The 21,252-nt window shown below is 36.7% G+C and overlaps 1 protein-coding gene across 1 annotated transcript in view; it reads right to left on the minus strand.

Moving 5' to 3' along the window:
* The window catches only part of KIF21B (kinesin family member 21B), a 40,932-nt gene extending 27,297 nt beyond the window's left edge, over window positions 1–13,635 (minus strand). The window contains exons 1-8 of the mRNA XM_070939687.1: window positions 13,426–13,635; window positions 11,597–11,779; window positions 10,431–10,580; window positions 6,893–7,027; window positions 6,402–6,569; window positions 4,155–4,270; window positions 2,963–3,158; window positions 489–678 (exon numbers count right to left, since the gene is read on the minus strand). Coding sequence (XP_070795788.1) covers window positions 489–678; window positions 2,963–3,158; window positions 4,155–4,270; window positions 6,402–6,569; window positions 6,893–7,027; window positions 10,431–10,580; window positions 11,597–11,779; window positions 13,426–13,635 — 1,348 coding nt within the window. The remainder of the gene's footprint in view (window positions 1–488; window positions 679–2,962; window positions 3,159–4,154; window positions 4,271–6,401; window positions 6,570–6,892; window positions 7,028–10,430; window positions 10,581–11,596; window positions 11,780–13,425) is intronic.
* Between the last annotated feature and the right edge of the window lie 7,617 nt (window positions 13,636–21,252).

A 21,252-nucleotide genomic window follows, 5' to 3' on the forward strand; every position in this document is an offset into this window, starting at 1 on the left:
AGTAAAAAAAAAGAGAGGGGGATCTCTTTGTCAGACTACCTATCTCTATTGTAGGTGAACAATAAGAAAAGGAATTATTCAGAAGTAACTCTACGTATTGTTCTTGCCTCTTTATACTGTTGGTCTTCCTTCTAACTCTAAATACCCAGATGATGGAGATGATGGAGGAGGAGGAGGAGTTGTCTGAGCTGCCTCTAGCACGTTTTATTATATTTTATTCTTTTATTATTGTTATTTGTTGTTTTTCATTGTGTACTCTGCCCTGAATTTCAGGTTGTGTATGTAGCTCTATAAACTGAATAAATAAATGCTTCTGAAGTAGCTGTTACTCCAAAAGCAATGTACCCAGATTACGCATATTTGACTCAATATATATGTAATGTCACATGTAATCTGTTCCTTAGTGAAGGAACTCTGTAAATTCAACGATTCCACTGTTACTGAAGAAGCCTACAGAGTTCACTTTGAGCTGGCTCTCACAGTCTCACCTGCCTTGGCAAGAATCAGGTTGGCTTCCTGGCTCATCAAATGGGTGACACGGATGTTGATTGCATCAATGGCCTCCTGCATGGCTTTCACCCGCATACGTAAAGTGGTGTTCTCCTTCTGCAACATGGCGTTCTCCTGGTAGAGGTCACTGTAGCCTTCAGAGCCATCTTCTCCAATAACACGCTTACCCTTTGAGGTGGGGAGAAAACAATGGGTAAGGTTGAAATTAACAAAAAGCTATTCTGTGAGAGTAGAAGTTATAGAGCAAAACCATGTCATATTCTGGTACTGAGGTATTTATTCTCATATATGTTGAAGTAGGGTGCCTTTCATATATATCCTTTTGAACAAGCAATAGAAGTAGTAGACAAGATATATATTTCTATTTGTATTTTTAGTTTTTGATTATGAAGTCTGCACAGGGGGTTATAGACATGATACGGGATAACATTAAAACAAACTACAACATAAAGAAATAAATCTGCATATAAGCTTCATAAGTGTGTGCCAGAACTTAAAAACAGGATAACTCTAGAGTGTAACTCAGAATAGATTTGCTTTTATAGGTAGTCCTCAAGTTACAACAATACATTTAGTGACCATTCAAAGTTACAATGATACTGAAAAAAGTATTTTTGGCACTTACGACCATTGCAATATCCACACTGTCATGTGATCAAAATTCAGATGCTTGGCAACTGTTTCATATTTATGATAGTTGCAGTATCCCAGGGTCATGTGATCAGCTTTTATAACCTTCTGACAAGTAAAGTCAATGGGGAAACCAAATTCACACAACAACCGTGTTACTAATTTAACAACTGCTGTGATTCACTTAGCAACTGTGGTAAGAAATGTTGTAAAATGGGGCAAAACTGACTTAACAAATGCCTCACTTAGCAACAGGAATTTTGGGATCAGTTGTGGTCATAAGTTGAGGACTACCTGTATTGTCTTTCTAAATAGCTAGATCTGGCAAATTACCATAAGAAGAACAGACATCGTGAAGCTGCCTCAGCTCAAAAACATTTCTGCTTTGAAGTGTTATCTTGATGTGAAAAGTTAGTTAAACCTCCAATCAACAGCTTTGGGCATGCAAGCATGCAGAAAGGATGTAAAGGCCAGTGAAGTAGCTAAGATGATACAACTTAGCAGCAATGTGCAGAGCCTACAAGTGAGGCTTCATTTCATTTCTTGGAGATACATCAAAAGGGTGCTTTATTATTTGAACCTCAATCAAAGCAAAGCTCTCCTCTGACACTTCATAAAGCCTACTTCTTAGTTACATGGCAGAGCAGAGCTAATACAATTCTTCATTGTTACAGTTAGCAATTCACTGGGAACGCTGGAAAGGATATTCGGTGACCTAGTTCACAAATAACACAACGGCTTAATACAATCTGGTTTGGATTTAGCAATGTTTCATTGGCAAAAAAGACTTGATCAACATGGCTAAAAAAATCTTAGTTAAGTATTATGTGCAAACACAGTCAATGAGTTCAGGGTAATAAATTAGTACACTTCTGAATGTTCACATATTTAGTGAAAATACAGAAGTAGCTTTTTAATTCCCACCTTTCTTGTAAATTCACAATTCCATGAAAGTATTTGGAAAGAGGGGAGAGATTGTTTAGCAGCTGAGAAAATTTGGAATGTACTTTCAGCTCTGCTCTTATTGGTGAGGGGATATTCTAATCCTGAACTTCAAACATTATCTTCCTTCATGAACCATGCCCTTGACTTATCTATTTACACCAGTGGTGGAATTCAATTTTTTTTACTACCGATTCTATGGGCGTGGCTTGGTGGAAGTGGTGTGGCTTGATGGGATGGCTTGGTAGGCGTGGCAGGGGAAGGATACTGCAAAATCCCCATTCCCTCCCTACTTCTGGGGGAAAGATATTGCAAAATCTCCATACCCACCCCACTCTGGGACCAGCCAGAGGTGGTGTTTGCCAATTCTCCGAACCACTCAAAATTTCCGCTACCGGTTCTCCAGAACCTGTCAGAACCTGCTGAATAGCACCCCTGATTTACACCAAGAGAGAAATGTACTCCATTAGACCACATGTAGTTTCACTCCTCACAAATGCCAATATTTCACCCTGGGATCTCTTAAAAAGAGGCGGGGGGGAGAAAAATGAAGTCAACTCCTTCTATTTTCTGGGTTCACTAGTTGCATTATAGGTCATCAATATATCCATTTTGAAGAGAGAAGGTCAGAAACACTTCTGACTGTTCACATATGATGATTCCATTGCAGAAGGGAAAATGCTAAAGAAGAGACAGAGCTCATATAAAAATTGGCTTGAAGTTTTTTAAAGCAGTATTTAAGTAGGATTATATAAAACATCAAAGACTCAAAAACATACTGAAATCACTAGAGATATTTCTAATGCTAGAAGTCTGTATTTGATTTAGGAACAAACACTAATTTCCCAGTAACAAGAGGTCGCTCATGGCTTCTACTTACTGCCTTATATTCCATAAGTTCCATCTGGAGACGAGCAATTTCAGCTCTCAGGGCACTGATCTGCTGACTGGTCTTGTCCTGATTCACCACCACTTTGTTCTTGATGTTGCGAGCACGATTGGCATATTTAAGGGTATTCAGGGTCTCCATAAAATCCCGATCTGAAGGACTCACACAGGCAATCATCACAGTTTGACTATAAAAGAGGAGAACAGACGGACTCAAAAAAACTTCACTGTAGTGTCAGCTGTGCCCAAATAGGAATAACAAAGCAGTTTGTCAAGGCATTTTTAATATTGACTTCTTCCAAATATGTTTATCTAGGAATGCAGCTCAACAAGCATGTGCTCCAAACTACATATATAGGATAAAGATCTACGTACAGTACATGTAAGGACCCCACTCATAATTCTGAAAAACTGGATTATCAGTGAATTATTAAACTATCTGCTCAATAATGAATAAGAAGCAGGGGATTTCAGATCCAAAATGTACAAGTAGTCTTTGACTTACGACCAGATTAAGCTCAAAATTTCTGTTGCTAAGTGAGACAGTTGTTAAGTGAGTTTTATCACATTTTATGACATTTCTTGCCACAGTTGTTAAGTGAATCACTGCAGTTGTTAACTTAGTAATATGGTTGTTAAATGAATCTGGCTTCCCCATTCACTTTGCTTGTTAGAAGGTGATCACATGACCCCAGGAAACTGCAGCTGCCATAAATATGAGTCAGTTAACAAACATCTGAATTTTGATTACTTGACCATGGGGATGCTGCAACGGTCATAAGTGTGAAAACTATCATAAGTCAGTTTTTTCAGTGCCACATGAGCTTTGAACAGTCACTAAACAACTGTTGTGAGTCAAGGAGTACTTGTAGATTACAAAAATTTGTCATGAAAAGATTCTGTTGCCAAAATTTGCATGAAAACTATTTTAGGCATATAATATAACTATCTACACTAAAGAAGCTAATAATGACATCTGAAAAAAGTAAGCTAATGATGTGTTTCAAAATTCATTCTTTCAAACACCTCTGGTGGCCTTGTCCTGACTTCTGATTAAGCACATCTATGGCCATACATGAGCAGTCGTTTTATCTGAGATTCTCAATGCCAGCAAACCCATATCAATGCTTATATGGACTTCCAGTTGAGCATAAGGAGCTCTATTAATGTTTCTTTCCAGTTACCTATTTCCACCAAGTGAATCTTGGAGAAGCCGGGTCAACTTTGAATCTCGGTAGGGCACGTGCAATGCTTTCTTGCTCTGATCCCCAAGGGCACTGATGACGTTTCCTAATGCTAGCTGTCAGAGAAATAGAAAAGTCAGTACTTAAATTGCCTTCTTTTCCTATTGCTTTTATTTTGGAACTGTTACTCCATAAATTCTTAGATAACCATCAGAGCTCCAGACTATTTTCCTCCTTCCATTCCCTGCTTATTAGATTATAACACACATCGGCTGGGAAGTGGATTCTCCTCGCTTAAAGGAAGATCAGACTGATGAAATGACATAATTCTTTCATTACAGGAATGTAGTCTATGAATTTGTTTTTTTAAAAAAAGTCAGCTAGACTAAGAAACCACCTTCATTGAACTACATAAAACCGCCTATTTATTTATGAAACACACATCAATTCAAAGATTCTCTTCTCATTACAAATTCCCAATCCTCACAATTATGGGGAAAATGTATTTGGTAAAAATCATGGCTCTAAAAAATTGGCCAAATATTTATGTTTTATACATGACTTCCAGTTTTCTCCTTCATTGATTCTTTTACCTCCAGAAGGATCCTGAGAAATACTGCTTTGGCTACTGATCTTTTATGTGCCATTTCCCTTTTGTTATTTAATTCTTTCACTGTTTTGTAAAATAACACCTAACTTACAAGGTCTGAAATGATCATGGTCAGATAATACTGCTTGATGCTACTTATACACTACAAAAAATTTGCAACAAGTGTATTATATGATGCATGTTTCAAAAAGTCAATGTCATATTCATATTTTATATTTTCAAATATACCCTGCAGTTCTGTTAGGATTTGACATAAAAAAGAGCCGAGGTGTCGCAGTGGTTAGGGTGCAGTACTGCAGCTACTTCAGCTCATTGCTAGTTCAGCAGATCAGCGGATCAAATCTCACAGGCTCAAGGTTGACTCAGCCTTCCATCCTTCCGAGGTGGGTAAAATGAGGACCCAGATTGTTAGGGGGGCAATATGCTATTTAGTATATTGTCTTTGGTGTAAGCCGCTCAGAGTCCTCCTAGAATGGGCGGCATAGAAATATGACTAATAAAAAATAATAAAATAAAAAGAAATCCATGATGCAGCTCTTTAACTGTCAAATCTACTGATTGATGTCATAAATTAGTCTAACTTTCATATTTTTGTAAAGACCAAATTACTCTTTTGTAACTATTCCAGTAAATGGAATTCTGCCCTCCAGAGGCAATACATAATATATTTCATAGGCAATCCCCTTTTATGAAACCTGCATTCTATCAACAGCTCAATTCTTAATCAATATGTCCCAACTCATTTTTGTGGAGACCTTAAATTATTGAGGGCACTTCCATATGAAAACTTTACACTGCCTCTTGAATAGTTTCAACGCCTGCACAATCATGCTCCAGAGTCTTGTTTGAGCAGCACAGCTGATTGGTTTCTTGGTCTTCTAGAGCAGGGTTCTCCAACCTTGGCAACTTTAAGCCTGGTGGACTTCAACTCCCAGAATTCCCCAGCCAGCTTTATTTTGCTGGCTGGGGAATTCTGGGAGTTGAAGTCCGCCAGGCTTAAAGTTACCAAGGTTGGAGAACCATGCTCTAGAGGGTAAAAGGGGTTACTATAATATTAGCTTTATGCCTTAGACTTCAGAGCTTAGGAGTGAGCAACCTCATCTTACCTCCCAGCTCCTTGACTCTTCCCTCCATATAGCAAATAACTCAAAATGATTCCTCAGTATTTCAGGGATTAAGAAAATGGGCCACTTTGCTTTTTGTCCTCCTTCCTGGTTGTTTTTGAAATAACTCAGAATGAAGTAAGACTGAGGGGGCAGGCTGCTGGCTGAACATGTTTGCGCTAATTTTTTGCCCGCTGGATAGAGCACTAGTGAGCATTTCTGAGTATTTCTTTATGTTCTGAGATGACTGCAAATAGGGCTCTTTGTGAGAGTCTATGGAGCGAAGCTTGTGGCTGTGCAAGAGAGTGCCCTGAATCACAAGACGCTGGACTATTAAGGGGCTTATCTTCCTCACCACCCGTTTATTGTTTATATCCCACCATTCTATCCAAGCAAAAATGCTAAAGGCAGCAAACACAATTCACCAATAGAGATTCACCAATAGAAAATAATAAAATAAAAACAATATACTTAAAACATAATTAAACTGCAACCAAAAATACCATATTCAGTCTTAGAAGCAATCCACCATACCAAACCACAATTGATAGAGATGCCTTCTTTAGCTCTCTCGCCTGTGGCCCCAGTTCGTTTCAACCTCTCTGAGCCAGCCAGATCAACAAAGTGGAATTTGGCTGTTCGGGTCTCATATTCACTGGTAGGCTGGGATCCATCCAGGAGACTATTTGTGTCTCCATTCACCTGTAGTAAGAACAAGTCCCAGCATTAGGTTACATGGTATAATTTGCTAAAATATCAACTACGGTTATATTGTCATTAAACCAAAAATACACCCACAAAATTAACTTGCTGCTGGCACAAAAAGCCATGCTTCCTCTTCTGAGATAATGAGACTGATTCAAGCTCCCAAGTTCTCATTCACTACATCCACTCAAAGTTCTTGTTGTGTCTCTAGTTCCTACACTACATCTCTGCCACCAAAAATTCCACCCTTTCCATTTGATAGCAGAGGGGCAAGTGACATATTTCCTTCTGATATCTGCTTCTCTGCCTTATAGCCTTACCAAATGTACAGGAGAGCAGACACGCATTTGGCAAAGATAGATTGTAAAGATAGCGTGGGAGCGGGAACTTTGGACGTTCATCTGGGTGCTGGCTGTGGTTCGGGAGAGAGCTCCCTGTTTCAGGCACTGGATCAGCTGCAGGGAGAGAAAGGATATACTTTCAGACCAGGTGCAAAGCCCCCCACCCTATATACACACACGAAAAGGAAAAGTACTACTCCATCTTGTTTCAATAAGCTGCTATACTATTTTATTAAACATGGCAAAAATCTTCCCCAACACGCCGCAAGACAGTAATAATACAAGCTGAATTAGATGCTACATGCAATTAAATCTTTCTCTGAGCTAAAATGGGTTTCCAAGTGAAGAGTGGTTAAGAAGAAAGTGTTTAATCCTTTCCACTCTTGCTGTTTCTTAACTCAAAAGCATTTCCCCAAACATAATTTAGGTTTATTTTATTTATTTATTTATTTTATTTATTTTATTTGATTTCTATACCGCCCTACTCCCGAAGGACTCAGGGCGGTGCACAGCCAAACAATAAAACACATACATACAAAATTTAAAAGTAGAATAAAATCAAATTAAATAATTTTGGCCCCGACAAATTTAAAACCCCAAACTTTTAAAACCAATTTAAAATTGAATGTATAAAATACTAAAAGATATTTAAAAATTAAAAATCTTTTATAAAAGAGGGAGAAAATTAGGCCAGGCCCGCCTGGTGAAATAGTAAGGTCTTTAAAGCGCGGCGGAAGGTGCGCAGATCCGGGATCCTCCGTATCTCTGGGGGGAGCTCGTTCGAGATAGTAGGTGCCCCCACAGAGAAGGCTCTCCCCCTGGGGGCCGCCAGTCAGCATTGTTTGGCTGACGGCACCCGGAGGAGCCCCTCTCTATGGGAGCGTACTGGCCGGTGGGAGGCTATTGGTGGTAGTAGGCGGTCCCGCAAGTACCCAGGTCCTAAGCCATGCACTCTGAATAGAAGGGTTATGCATTTTTCACAGGAAAATGTGTTTGTTAATTTCCTAAATGACTGGATTATTTATTTCAGCACAATAACGTAGCAATACAAATCTGGTGAAACAAGGTTAATGAAGATACTTGACTTGAAAGATATCTTGAAGAAGTTGTCTTCTGTTAGTACATAATCTTGGCAGGAGGACTCGCATGATTTATGCATGTATTTCAAATGCTTATTTCTCTTTTAAATATTGAAATGAGTGGAATGGTGCAATACAATTTAAAATTAGGACAAATTATTGTTAATAAATATATAGTAAATAAATGTGTTAATTCCAAATCTTATTATATAAAATTAGTCTTACTTAATCAAAATTCTTAAGACAGAGATCTGAATTACAAATAATAATAAACTATGCAATGAAGCCTGATATATTCAGAGGATGGGTTTTCAAATGTGGGACAAGGATGAAGAAGAAAAAAAAGAGTTTCTCTCAATGGGAGGTATCTTTCTTGGTACTTAGAAGCCCTAAGATTAAGGACTCTGCAAATGAAAAAAAATGTAACTACTGTACAATTTTGAAGGGCCTGGAATAGAGATTTTCAGATTCTTTCTGTATTTCCTCACTTAAAATAACTTTCTGCAGAAGACTAATTGCATTACACTTCTGAAATCATAACAATCAAATGAAGATGATAAGTGGCCATTCAATTTCATTTTATTTCTAATGAAACAAAGATCCTAATATTCTGCCAATATATATTGAATTTTTTGATTAAATTAAGAAAATTGTACCTAGAAATTTAAAATTTTAGGATTATAGCAGAATAAATTAATTTCTCATTGTGTGAAATTATTAAATGTTAAATTGAATGGTAATGGCTAAATTTAAAAATGTACAGAGCAGAAGAACATTTATATCCCCTTGGTAAAAGCACATTTTGAATTGCTAATCCCTTGACAATGGAAAAAATTGTTGAAAAATTGAGATTCAAAGCATATATATTTATGCATATAATTGAGCTGCTTTAAAATTGCTGCTTTCTATTATTCAATATTAAATGGTTATTTATTATGTCCAATGATTAAATAATGATATTCTTTTGATTGGAAATATTAGGAAATGCCATGCAAGGATCTAAAACAAATCCAACACTCCTTGCAATTCAGTATGCTGAAAAAGATCCTACACTGGGAGAACGATCATTATTTGAATAAAAGGAAGGATCTGTATGTATAAATTCAGTGCCAGTTTTTCTCATCCTGATGCTTTGCAGGTATGTTGAATTTCTCCAGCAACGGGAGAACGGAAATCCAATAAAGCAATAGTGCATCAGGTTGGCAAAGGTACAGTTGAGCATGGCAATTGTTCAGTGTGTTTTAGAAGAACAACACTCAAGAACAGGAATTTGGCTTTGTTAATATGGTTTTGGCTTTGGAAAGAATATTTGGCACGATTTGATTCATTTTATGCTTAATAAGCATTTTGTAAGTTAAGAGGCTTTGAATAATGGTGGAATTTTTTGTCTTAATATTGAGAAGCCAATTCTTTGTTTGTTTTATATTTACCACAAAAATATATAGATGATTCTTCACATAAATCCCCAGGATAGGAATGTATGTTAAAGTAATGAAATAAAAATAAAACAATTTCCCAGCTGCTGCTCTGTCTGTAAGAGGAAAGATTTATGGGGCCTCTATCATTTAACTACATATGGGGAATAATCAGAAGGACAAAGCGTAAGCAGACCCTTTCCAATCCCACCCTCTTCAGTCTCTATTGTAGCTTCCAAGGCTTGTTATCTGTTAAAACTAAGAAATATTTCCAACTAGATTCTAGTTGTTAGAACATAATAAGAGTAACAATTTGAGCTGCAAAAAGTAAAAATGGAAATGTGATAATGATGTTTCACATTATGAGAAACAAAATGAAGAGAAATTTTTCATAGTTGAAAAAATGGGTTCAGTTATGGACACCATCCAAATAATGAATGATAATTAGAATCTGGATAGAATGTTGGAATGTTAACAACTCTAGTGAACTCAGAATGCAACCAAGCTAAAGTTTGAAACATAGTTGAAGAATTCTAATCTCAAAATCCCACACATACACAAAATCAGTTACTGCAGTTCAATTAAAGCTTAATTTTCATAATTTAACCATTTTGTTGCAAAGGTAGGAAAGTGGAATTTGCTATCTCAGTCTTTAGATATATTTTACAGGTGAAACTGAGTAAATAATAACATCTTCTCTGATTTAGAAGATAAGCTTGATTGGATGGATGAGAAACTACTAGACAATACCAGGATTGTAGGCTGGATGGGGAAGTTGAAAAACATATGGGAAGAAAGTTAATGACAAATCATTTCCATACAGTACTGTTCTTCAGAAAACTATCCATCTGTCCAACTTTACTTGAGTTCACTTTTATCTACTTTATTTGCTAGGTAAAGTTAAGAGAATATAACCTCTTTTAGCGTCTGTGAACATGGAATCAGAAATTGATAACTGCTCCAGGTTCAGTAAGATGAAACATAGGAGAAAGAGTTTACGTGTAAAAAAATTAAATCACTTACCTCATCCTGTGAGCTAATGAGACGTGATGTAACACCTGTGGTATAGATACCACCACTGGCATCTTCATGGATTTTGATGTTTGATTTTCGGTGGCGATTCTCAGGGTCTCTTGTGCTATCAAAAAGATCCAGGATCTCCTCATTATATAGCTGAACAATGAAACAGAGAAACAAATTACTAGTGAACGCATTGTTTTGCTTTTTAAACTGTTCCACAACAAACAAAAATGGGTAAATTTTTACATATACAAATGTTTGAAGATCAAACCTTAGTGTTTTATTTTGGTAGAAAGTGATGCTGACTACAGTGTCAAAAAGCCTATAAAAGAATTAGCAAGTTTAAAATTCTGTAATTATTACAAATAGTGTGAAATTATTTATCTCCTTTGGTTTTAAGATTTGGCTCTTTTTATAAGAAGACAATTTCATTATTGGGGGGTAAAACTAAAGGAGAAGTTATAGAAGTAAAAATATGGAGAGGTACAGCACTAAATGAAATACATAATTCCCTTAAAAGCCTACTCAAAATCTGAACACTGAGACAAATGTTCTATTATATTTGCAGCAGCCAGAAGCAAGTAAGTAAATTATACAATTTATTCATGTGGCAATCCTCAGATCTCAACAATGTTTCAACAGTAATGAGATCGGAGGGCTATGAGAGAGTTGCTTGTATTTTGCATTTTCTTATAATTATTGTTAAGAATTTATCTTCTGTTCACAGGTTATTTATTGTATACTCTCTATATATAAGAATGATAAATATAAGGCCTCCTTCAAGTCAAGATTGAAGATTCTGGTGGCTTCCTGAACACCATATAGTTTTATTGGCAACAATACAGAAATAGTTTACTGTGGGATTTAACTTTTTAACTTCTCAGCCTTGCATGCAGACAACATATTCCCTGGAAGTCTCCTACCCAAATATCAGCCATGTTAATATTTGATTAAGCCAATTAGTTAAAAGCTGCCATCTGTTAAGACTATACAGAAATACCCAATACTTTAACTTGTACCTGAACTGAAATAATATCACTGTTCACTATTTATCTTCAAACACTGAAATAGAGAAATTCCACCCCACCTACCAGTCCCAGTTGCCTTATCAGTGAGTTTCTAAACACTCTTAACTCAAGACTCACTCTCTTCAACACTAATATACTTACCTCCAAAAACTGTGCACTGACTTTGAACTCTGGGATGGGGACCCCCTGATCTTGTGCAGCCTGCTTATGTGCGTGTATGCCATTGAAGAGATGGGCAATGGCCCGTGGAATTATGCCCTGCTGCTCTTCAGAAGTGTTCATATCAAAACCAGTACCCATGGTATAAGTCTTGCCTGCACCAGTCTAAAAGATAGTAGAAGAAATATTTCATGGAACTGTCTCAGGACAAAATAGGTAAGAAAGCACGTACCTTTGGTCACTCAAGCAAACACAGAATATCCCTATCAAATTTACTCCTTGCCTTATTTTTTTAAACTCCAGTTCATGCCACATCCTTTTGCATATTTGTCATAGTTTTTTCATTAGCTAAAGTGAGTCCACATTATACTGCATCTCTTGTGTAACATAAAAACATAACACTGCCCTGGAGAGAAGAGAAATACGAATTTCTAAAATGAAAAGCCATTTAATGTCACAAGCTAATTTGCAAGCTTGTCAACTGCTATTTTTATCAACATTAATTTACCATGTATTATTCTGGCACCTAATTAATTCATTTCAAATTCTCTCCCATCCTTTCCCAAGGGCTGGTGAGAACCAGTGTGAAGTCATGGCTTGAAATGTGAGAAAACTAATTTCAAACCGTCATATGCTCATTAGGTTGCTTTTAGACGCTATTACTGCACTCAGCCTCGTTTGGCTTATAAAGTTCTATGAAAACTAAAGCATTGGTCTTAAGAAGTACAAGTCCCTTGGGAAAAATATGATTAAAAACAAGGCTCAGCCAATAGAATATCCACAACAGGATATGAAATTAGTATTAGAAACAATGAGAAATGAAGAAAGAATACAAATAGATAAAAACAGAATGTTAGTTCTGAATGTATGCTTCATTCTAGTCATTAAAAAAGGATGAGCTAAGCAAATATTATGATATATCCAGAAAGAATTGGATGCACTATAATGTTGTTTTGATGAACATCAATGTATGTCTGCGTACTAACTGTATATTAACAGATGGATGATGCCATCAAAATACTCTTTTGATCAAAAAATGTATTCTTTTATTGGCTTGAGCACTGGATATGTATCTGAAGAGATCTTTTTGATATAGAGCTAAACATCTCATCCTTAAGTCTTTTCGCCCCATGAAATTTGACCGTTCCTCATTCTAAAGAGCTAACTGCTAGTCCACTGCAGCATATTTTTTGTAAGTTTTGAATCTGGTATTTACTCTGTATCTTTTCCCTAATTCCAAATCCTAATTTTTATCATTATTTCCAATGCCGTGAAGAATTTCTCCATATAATTATTGGTACAGCAATATTTAGTTCCACTATTTATACCAATCAGTGGATAGCTTTAATGATCTTTAAAATTTTCATTTCTTAAAGCTGCCACTTCAAAATAAGCAGTCTTAGTCCCTCCTTATTTTACTTTGTAACAAGGCCACTTCATACTTAAGAGTTATTGTTATCCCTTATACACCTTCCCCCAGAAGAAATGCTAAACAGGAAGATAAATGGTCCCATATTGTATAAAAAGTGCATATTTTGTTCCATATTTTGTTTTTAAATACTAAATTTTAAATAAAGGTATAGTACCTCTCCCTCTAGTGGAAAAGCCGAAGATTTAAGGGGTTGTCATACTCTTTTCTGATGGGTCTTATTGTCTTTAAACTTAACTTAATTGGACAAGCCCTCAGAGAATGATTTCTCATAAAGTATAGTACTCTACATAAAGCAGGAAACATGGTCACTTTAACCAAGTCAATCCCATTCAGATAAACTCATAACAGAAACTGTGAGGAGAGTGAAAAAGGCACACACCTGGCCATATGCCAACACAGTTGCATTGTAGCCTTCAAAGCAGCCCTCAATCAGCTTGCCTACACAAGTTGTATAGATCTGTTCCTGCCAAGTATCCAGGTCAAAGACAAAGTCATAGGTAAATGCTTTGTCCTTTCCCAGGAGTACTTGGGGTTCCCCAGGTGTCACTGATGTGCAGATGTGGCATCCTTCAATCTTTTCCTTTGGCATCTGAGGACGAATCCTGGGGGGGGAAAAGGGGGGGAGGAAGAGCATATCTTTTAAGGAATTATAGTAGTTAAGTACTGGAGAATATGAAGAGATAATACATCAGACAGCTTTTCTAGAGCACAGTACAACAGTACAACCACAGAAATCTTCATGAAGTTGCAAATCTGTATATTTAAATCAATATAAGAGCTCTCATATTATCTGTATATAATAGAATTATGGAAAAAAAATTAAACCAACATCACTGCAGTGCTACAAATACTTATAGATGCATGGTAGCATTAGATTCCATAGACTGGAAATATGTAGATTTACCTACAAGTGACAGATTAAATATAATTGGACAGATACGGGACGGGAGGAGGTACTGTTAATAGAAAGGCCAAGAAATACAGAAGGATTTTTGTCTTTTTATTATTAAGTTTTACCCAGCAAGCAATGTGTGATTGCAGTTAACTGGGGTGAGGAAAAGCAGAATAAGCTATTTCTGCATCAAGATGCCTTGAGAAAAAAAAACAAAAGTGTAATTAAGACAAATCACCCATTAGTGGCACTATGCAGATAATGTAAATGATATACCACAGAATCCACAACTAGCATTTTGATATCCATGCAGGTGGGGGCAAACCTTCCCTCCAGCAGAAAAGGCTCTTCTAGACCCCACTAGCCAAAACTCCTTGATCTACAGAGTCCATAGCTCCTTCTGTTGGATCAAATGGAGTAGGCTAATCCCATTGTGGTGACATAATTCCCCATAAAACCTGTCCCCATGCTACGAAGGGCTTTAAAGTGATAATCAATACCTTGAATTAGACCTGGAAGCAAACCAACAACTAGTGCAGCTCACACAACAATGTTACACAACACATGTCATCCTAGGGGCAGTTAGAACTGTCCGCACCATAGAACTCTCTCAGGTTTAATATTAGAAACAAAGCATTTGAAACTCAGATGTGCTTCTACCGTAGATTTCAAAACTCATATTGGGATTCAGAGGAACATAAGAACAGGCCAGAAATTATACAAATATTTATCTATATAGTTGACTTAAAATAACGAGTCCTTGCAGTCTGTTGCTTTTTATTTTTTCACTGCCTAATCTCCAAGAAATGTATCACTGCTTAAAGCTCCTGATGTTATCAATTCATTTCCTCTGTTTAGATTAGCATTTTCTTTCTTTATAATTTTTATAATTTTACCAATGGACGAAAAACCTTAGTGGGCAAAATTAGATTTTGTTTTTTTCACCAACATAGTCGGTCTTTACAGTAAGCACCTGCGACAAAAGCATGACATCTTTCTGCAGTTAAATCTACTTGCCTGTATTTATTTATTTGTTCTTTTCAAAGTCAGGCTCATACAGAACTAAAGCCAACCAAGCTGAGACTGTAGACTTGTTTTGCATCTGGAAGTGGTATAGTAAGAGCAAACGTGATAACATAAGTATATGCAGCATTCAAAATACTAAAAAACATCTCCTGCAAAAACCCCCTAAACCCTAGTTTTGGTGAGTTGGCATCCTGTTTGCAAAAGTTCTTCAGAATTCTAATAGGCAGTTAAATAAGCAGGAAAAATATAATATGTTTGGGTTTGCTCCTAAATTCATAACTACTGTACCACAGGTACTACAAGGCTAAGACAATTAAAAAAAATGGACCAACACCCCCCCCCCCCTTGCTACTCTATCAACATGGGAAAAAGCTATCACCCTTTCAACTCTCCATGTAACTTAATAGTCCCAAGTCAGAGCAGGGTTTATACTCAATGCAATGCTCATTTTTCTCCCTTTTTGCCAAGGAGATATTTTCAGAGTCCATATTGTTAAAGTGGATTTGTCCTGGAGGATCAGAGAAGGTGAAAATAATAGCACATATAAAACCATTTATTTTATAACTTCTGTAAAATGCTCCTCTTTTACTTAAGATTCCAATTAGCCCTGATGAGTTTTTATCTTTTTTTCTTCTTCTTAGTTGATCGGTATCTAGCAGGAAAACAAATCTAGTAAGGTTCTGCATGGCCTATTCACCCCTTGTGGTCAACATACATTATTCCTGCTTCTCTTTGAGTTAGTTGTAGCTCCAATCCCTATTTTATCTCAGTAATAGGGATATTTTTATTTTAACTATTATACGATCTACAATTATTGCAAATGTGCCATTCAGCTCACAAAAGATAGGCAGAACACTATTCAAAAATTGGGAGGTTTCTCCATTCTGTGCCAACAGGATGGAAGAGCAGCAGTTCCCATGACAACTAAGTCTCTGCAAGGAGGAGGAGGAGGAGGAGAAGGAGGGGAAAAAAATGCAACCCTAAAAGAGAGCACACTGACAACACTATATAAAACACCACTCAGGCATTTTCTCCAGTGGTCTTGACATATACAATGGCCTAGCTGTTCAGTTCTATCAGCAAAAGCCAACATTTATAGAGAGGGGAACCAACTGGGCTGGCATCCAAGGCACAAATGGCCTCTGGTCTTAAAGGGAAAGCTTTAGACCAGAGGCCAAAAAGGAGCTTTCTCTTTTCTCACCCCCAATATAGTTTCTCATTCAGGAAGATCCCCACAGAAGGGATTTCATCCTAGGATTTTTCAGTCAACCTAGTCTTTGCTCTAAATTTGCTCGCAAAAGGAGGATCCATTCTAAAATTATTCCTGAATAAATAGAAACTAAAGTAAAAGCTTTTTCACAAGGAATAGTATCATGCCTAACAAATCTCAACCAGAAACAAAAGCAGTCTAAAAGAAAAGGTTGAAGGGTTTTTCTTAAGAGCATTACTTTCTTTTTCAAAGGCTTAATTGCTTCCCTTCCCTTGTCAATCTGATTGTAAGGTCCCCTTACTTTGGCCAGAACAGACAGATCGGCAGGATAGAGACAAAAAGGCCAATGCATGACTTGTACTGCTCCTGTTTTATTCTGCCACTGAATCCCAATATTCAAGACTTAAGACTTGTACTTGAGGGCAGTCATACAATCAGGAGAAAGAAAACTAATCAGTTACATGCATATTATGATAAACTTCAGTCAGTCAATGACTAGCACAAGACTAAATAAATGTAAATAATTGGCAAAAAGCCTGAGCCTGACATGTTCCATCAGCAAATGCTTTTTTCTTGCCATGCAGCTAGAAAATACCATATTTTCAGGAAGAACATTAGCGCTGCCCCCATATGGTCTGTATTAATCCATGTTTGATCTGAAAAAAAAATGAGTAAATGAGAGGATTTGGACCTTGTGGCATTTTTACTAAGATCATACAAGATAAGCAAAGCATAAAACTATGGGGTGTAGCTTGAGAGTCCCTGTGCTTCCCTTTTTCTCCCACTGTAAAATATACTTTTCAATGGCAGTCAATACTGTTTGCAAATCAAAATAGATTTTAAAATCTTCTCTCTCTTATTTTTCCATCTTACTTTAATTAATTTATCACCTCGGTCCCAAAATTCTTAGCGGCTATCAATTCCTACTTCCAATAATTAAGTTTAAAAACACACACAAAATCAGGAAATAATAACAACGCATCTTGTTATTTCCACTTGGAGCCTTTTTTTAATTAAATCAGGAACAACCAAATTCATACACCTGATCCATCCTCAAATGCCCTATGGAACAGCCGTCTCTTAATCATCTCCCAAAAGGGATGGGGTTATCATTGTCTCCAAGAGTATGCTATTTTAGGGGGTCAGATGCTGTAAAAACAGAAGGCTAGCTCCTGAGTTCCATTGCATTCACATTCTATAGCAGTGGTTCTCAACCTGTGGGTCGCGACCCCTTTGGGGGTCAAATGACCCTTTCACAGGGGTCGCCTAAGACCATCGGAAAACACATATTTTCAATGGTTTTAGGAATAATTTTATGGTTGGGGGTCACCACAACATGAGGAACTGTATTAAAGGATCGCGGCATTAGGAAGGTTGAGAACCACTGTTCTATAGCTTTTGCCAAATATTAGATTCCACATGGAACAATCTCAAACATAATCAGGTCCCAAACATATATAGCTCAATAGATGGAAATCAGCACTTTGGATTGTACCAGGGATATCAGCAGCCAATGCAACTTTGGCAGTAATGGTCTGACATGAGTACAGTAGTCTGTGTAGATTCAATTACAATCTAGACAAGGGATAACCAAAATCATGAGTGGCTGTCATTATACCTCTGAGTTCAGAAAAAGCTGCAACTGGCACACAAGCAGAACTCTACAAAATGTGTCCTGGCCATGGCTTCCACTTGCTTTTTCAGAAGGCTCCAGGGAAACTCCCAATTGTGATTCTGCCCTCTATGAGGAGCATAACCCCATTTATAGTAAATGATGGTCCTCCCTATAGTCAAAATGCTTTTTGATCAACAGCCATGCTCTTGTTTGCATTAAGCCTGTTTCTCCCCAGCCAGATCCCAACACCCCTCAGACACTACGGTAGAACTTTTATGTTAATGATTTTATGACACTACGATGGAACTTTGACGGTGTCTCTTAATTTGCCCAAGAAGCAGATAAACAACCAAGCATCATAAGCATACCAATGATGGTGCTCACAGATGACTTCTCCCAACGGTTTTAGATAACTGTTAAAGAGTAAAAGGGAGAAGGTGGAGCCCTGTGATAACCCACATCAGACACAATCTCTTTTCTCTTTCCTCCACCAAACGGAATTTCTCACTCATGCAAAATCAAGCCATGACACAAACAAACAGCTGGCAATACACAATATGACAAGCTGAAACAGTGAGTGACATTTCTAATATAAACTTGAACCCATTTAAACCAACTGACCAAAGAGGGCCCTAAAATCACCATACTGCAAGAATAAGATATATGCAGAAAATCCTCTCCACTTATTGCTATTGTCTTACCATTTGGTAAGTGGAAAGGAGGTTAATATATTGGAGGGATGTTTTTGAAAGTCAAACAAAAGATAACTGAAGTCTATCAACTGCTATAGTACCAAATTCTCACTTAATTTTCAGAGTATTTCCATCAGCTAAACTAAAAAGAAAAAGACAAAGCAGACTAAATGTTGTATCCTAATTTGCATTAGTATAATGCTTTTAATTAACATAGGTTGCAAAAGATGAAGCTATCATTCAGGACATGAGCTTTAGATATTAACGGTTTACTAAAAGCCTTCTATAATACACCAGAGCTCTCTCTTTTATCAACTGCATCAGTCATGTTCAAAAATCACATGAACATCATGCTTCAGGCATTATTTCAAATTCTGATGGCAGCACAGTTCCTTTCAAATCCAGAGAGTACTAAGTCTCCATGTTCAATTTCATTTTGCAATGAATGAATGAATGAATGGAAACAACATTTCCCTGAAGAAAAAAAAGTTATCCCATGCTATTATCTTGGTTTCAGATTTTATATGAGTGTTCAGATTAAATGTAAGGTGAAAAAGGACATAACTTAATGGTGGGCAAAAATAAATCTAGATTTGCAATAAATTGGTAATGATGACTTGCTTCCAATTGTTAAATGGCTCTTCTTACTATTTCAATATATACTACTGAAATCAAGAAAGCTTTCAATAATCAAAAAGATTTAAATACAGGTGGTCCTTGGTTTACAACCACAATTGAGCCCAAGATTTCTGTTGTTAGGTGACACATTTGTAAAGTGAGTTTTGCCCCACTTTATGACCTTTCTTGCCATAGTTGTTAAGTGAATCACTGCAGTTGATAAACTAGTAACATGGTTATTAAGCAAATTTGGCTTCCCCATTAATTTTGTTTGTCAAAAAGTTACAAAATGTGATCACATGACCTTGGGACACAGCAACAGTCATAAGTATGATCCAGTTGTCAAGCATCTAAATTTTGATCACATGATCATGGGGATGCTGCAAACATTGTGTGAAAAATGATCATAAGTCATTTTTTTCAATGTCGTGGTAAATTTGAGTGGTCACTACATGAACTGTTGTAAGTCAAGGACTACGTGTACCAGAGCTGAATGGCAGTCAAATACATTTTGATTCTAAATTATTGAACTGAGAGAATATTTTTTTCACCAGATGGAATTTGTAGTTCTAATTTTAAAAAAATGATTTGCCCTTCCCCGAGATAGAAGATAATCAGATTTAATTCATTCAGTTTCTAAAATCTCAGGTTCATACTGTATATTAGGTATTGCACAAGATATTTTAACCATGATTGAGCCACCCTAGATGAAAAGTTTTGCATGGAGGGCATATCCAAACTTATCTTATTCTTCCTTTATCAATAAAATTCTAAATACCAGGAGAAGGAAAGAATTGAAAGGACTAATTTCTTTAGCAAGCTTAATTACTGCAAATTCTCCAAGTTAGTCTCCTCAGATATTAAGATCTAAATCAGTGGCTATTTCCAAACTCTTGCCTGGATTGGATTATAGAGCAGAACTTTCTCTGCACTTTATGAGAGAATCAGCAATTCACCTTGGGAACCAGCCAATTTCTTTAAACAAGTGCTCCAACGTATTTCAACATATACAGATACAGAGGAAGAAACTATTTAAGTACATGACCAAGGGACTATTGCCATGAAATATAGATTAGACAAGGAACATATGATGAGGCTTTAGGGCCCCATTTATCATGAGAAAATCTATTATCTTCCCAAAAACTGACTGGACGCATAAGAATACCAGCATAATCTGCATTGGCAAACAGAAAGCTGTAGCTTCTTTCTCATCTCTCCAGCAATAACCATAGCAGTTCAAGCACTGTTCTACCAATGTAAATGGATCTGGCTATATGACACATTTCCAAACATCAGTACCTGCAAATTTAGATTCAATCAGTGACTGAACCTAATTTTTTGATATTAACAACATTCAGATATCACTGTGGCAACTCCATAAATTGTTATATCTTCTTACTTGGGCTTAAATACTGTTTATGCCGGTATTGCTATCTCTATTTAAATGACTTCTAGTTTCTTTTCCTCTCACTGTCTTTACCTAACCTGCCTTTAGGCTTGTTAAATTATGTCAAGAAAGTTTATTTTAATATTCTGCTTTGTATTAAGATATCTGAATATGTATGATAATTGTTTTTATCTATACATGTGACACAACTATAGAAACATATCTGCAAACGTCAGGAACAAGTATATTCCTTTTCCTTTTCACACCAAATGTGCATCCAACTTAAGGTAAACAAGAGCTCACCATGATTTTCTAAAATTAATAGAACGTTTTCTTTCATATGACAGGGTCATCTACCACAAAAGCGAAGAGTAATCATTCTAGAGACTAGTTGAATCATTAGGCAAGACAAGAGACATAGCTTCTCAAAATGTATGTAACCAAGATATACAACCTCTTCTTCTCTAAAGTGTATGTAGTGTACAGTGCATGCCCTAAATACCCTAAGAGGGGTACCAAAAAGAGCATACAAACCAAAAGCTCTATTATATCTTATATGTTTATTTCTGGCTCTAATTAAATTCTTTATGTCCTGGGACATACACATTATTGACACTTCAGGAGATATATTATGCAAATAGGCAGTGTGGGATAGTACATTATGGATTATATTTCTCTATCTACTGTTCTCAATGTAAAATGTTCTTTTATGAAGAGCCCATTCATACTCAGAAGTATAATCCATATTTACTTGGAGGTAGGGGGC

Source organism: Pituophis catenifer, unplaced genomic scaffold (assembly GCF_029215685.1).
Source record: "Pituophis catenifer annectens isolate HBS135680 unplaced genomic scaffold, rPitCat1.0.hap2 SCAF_3, whole genome shotgun sequence".
Lineage (NCBI taxonomy): Eukaryota > Metazoa > Chordata > Lepidosauria > Squamata > Colubridae > Pituophis > Pituophis catenifer.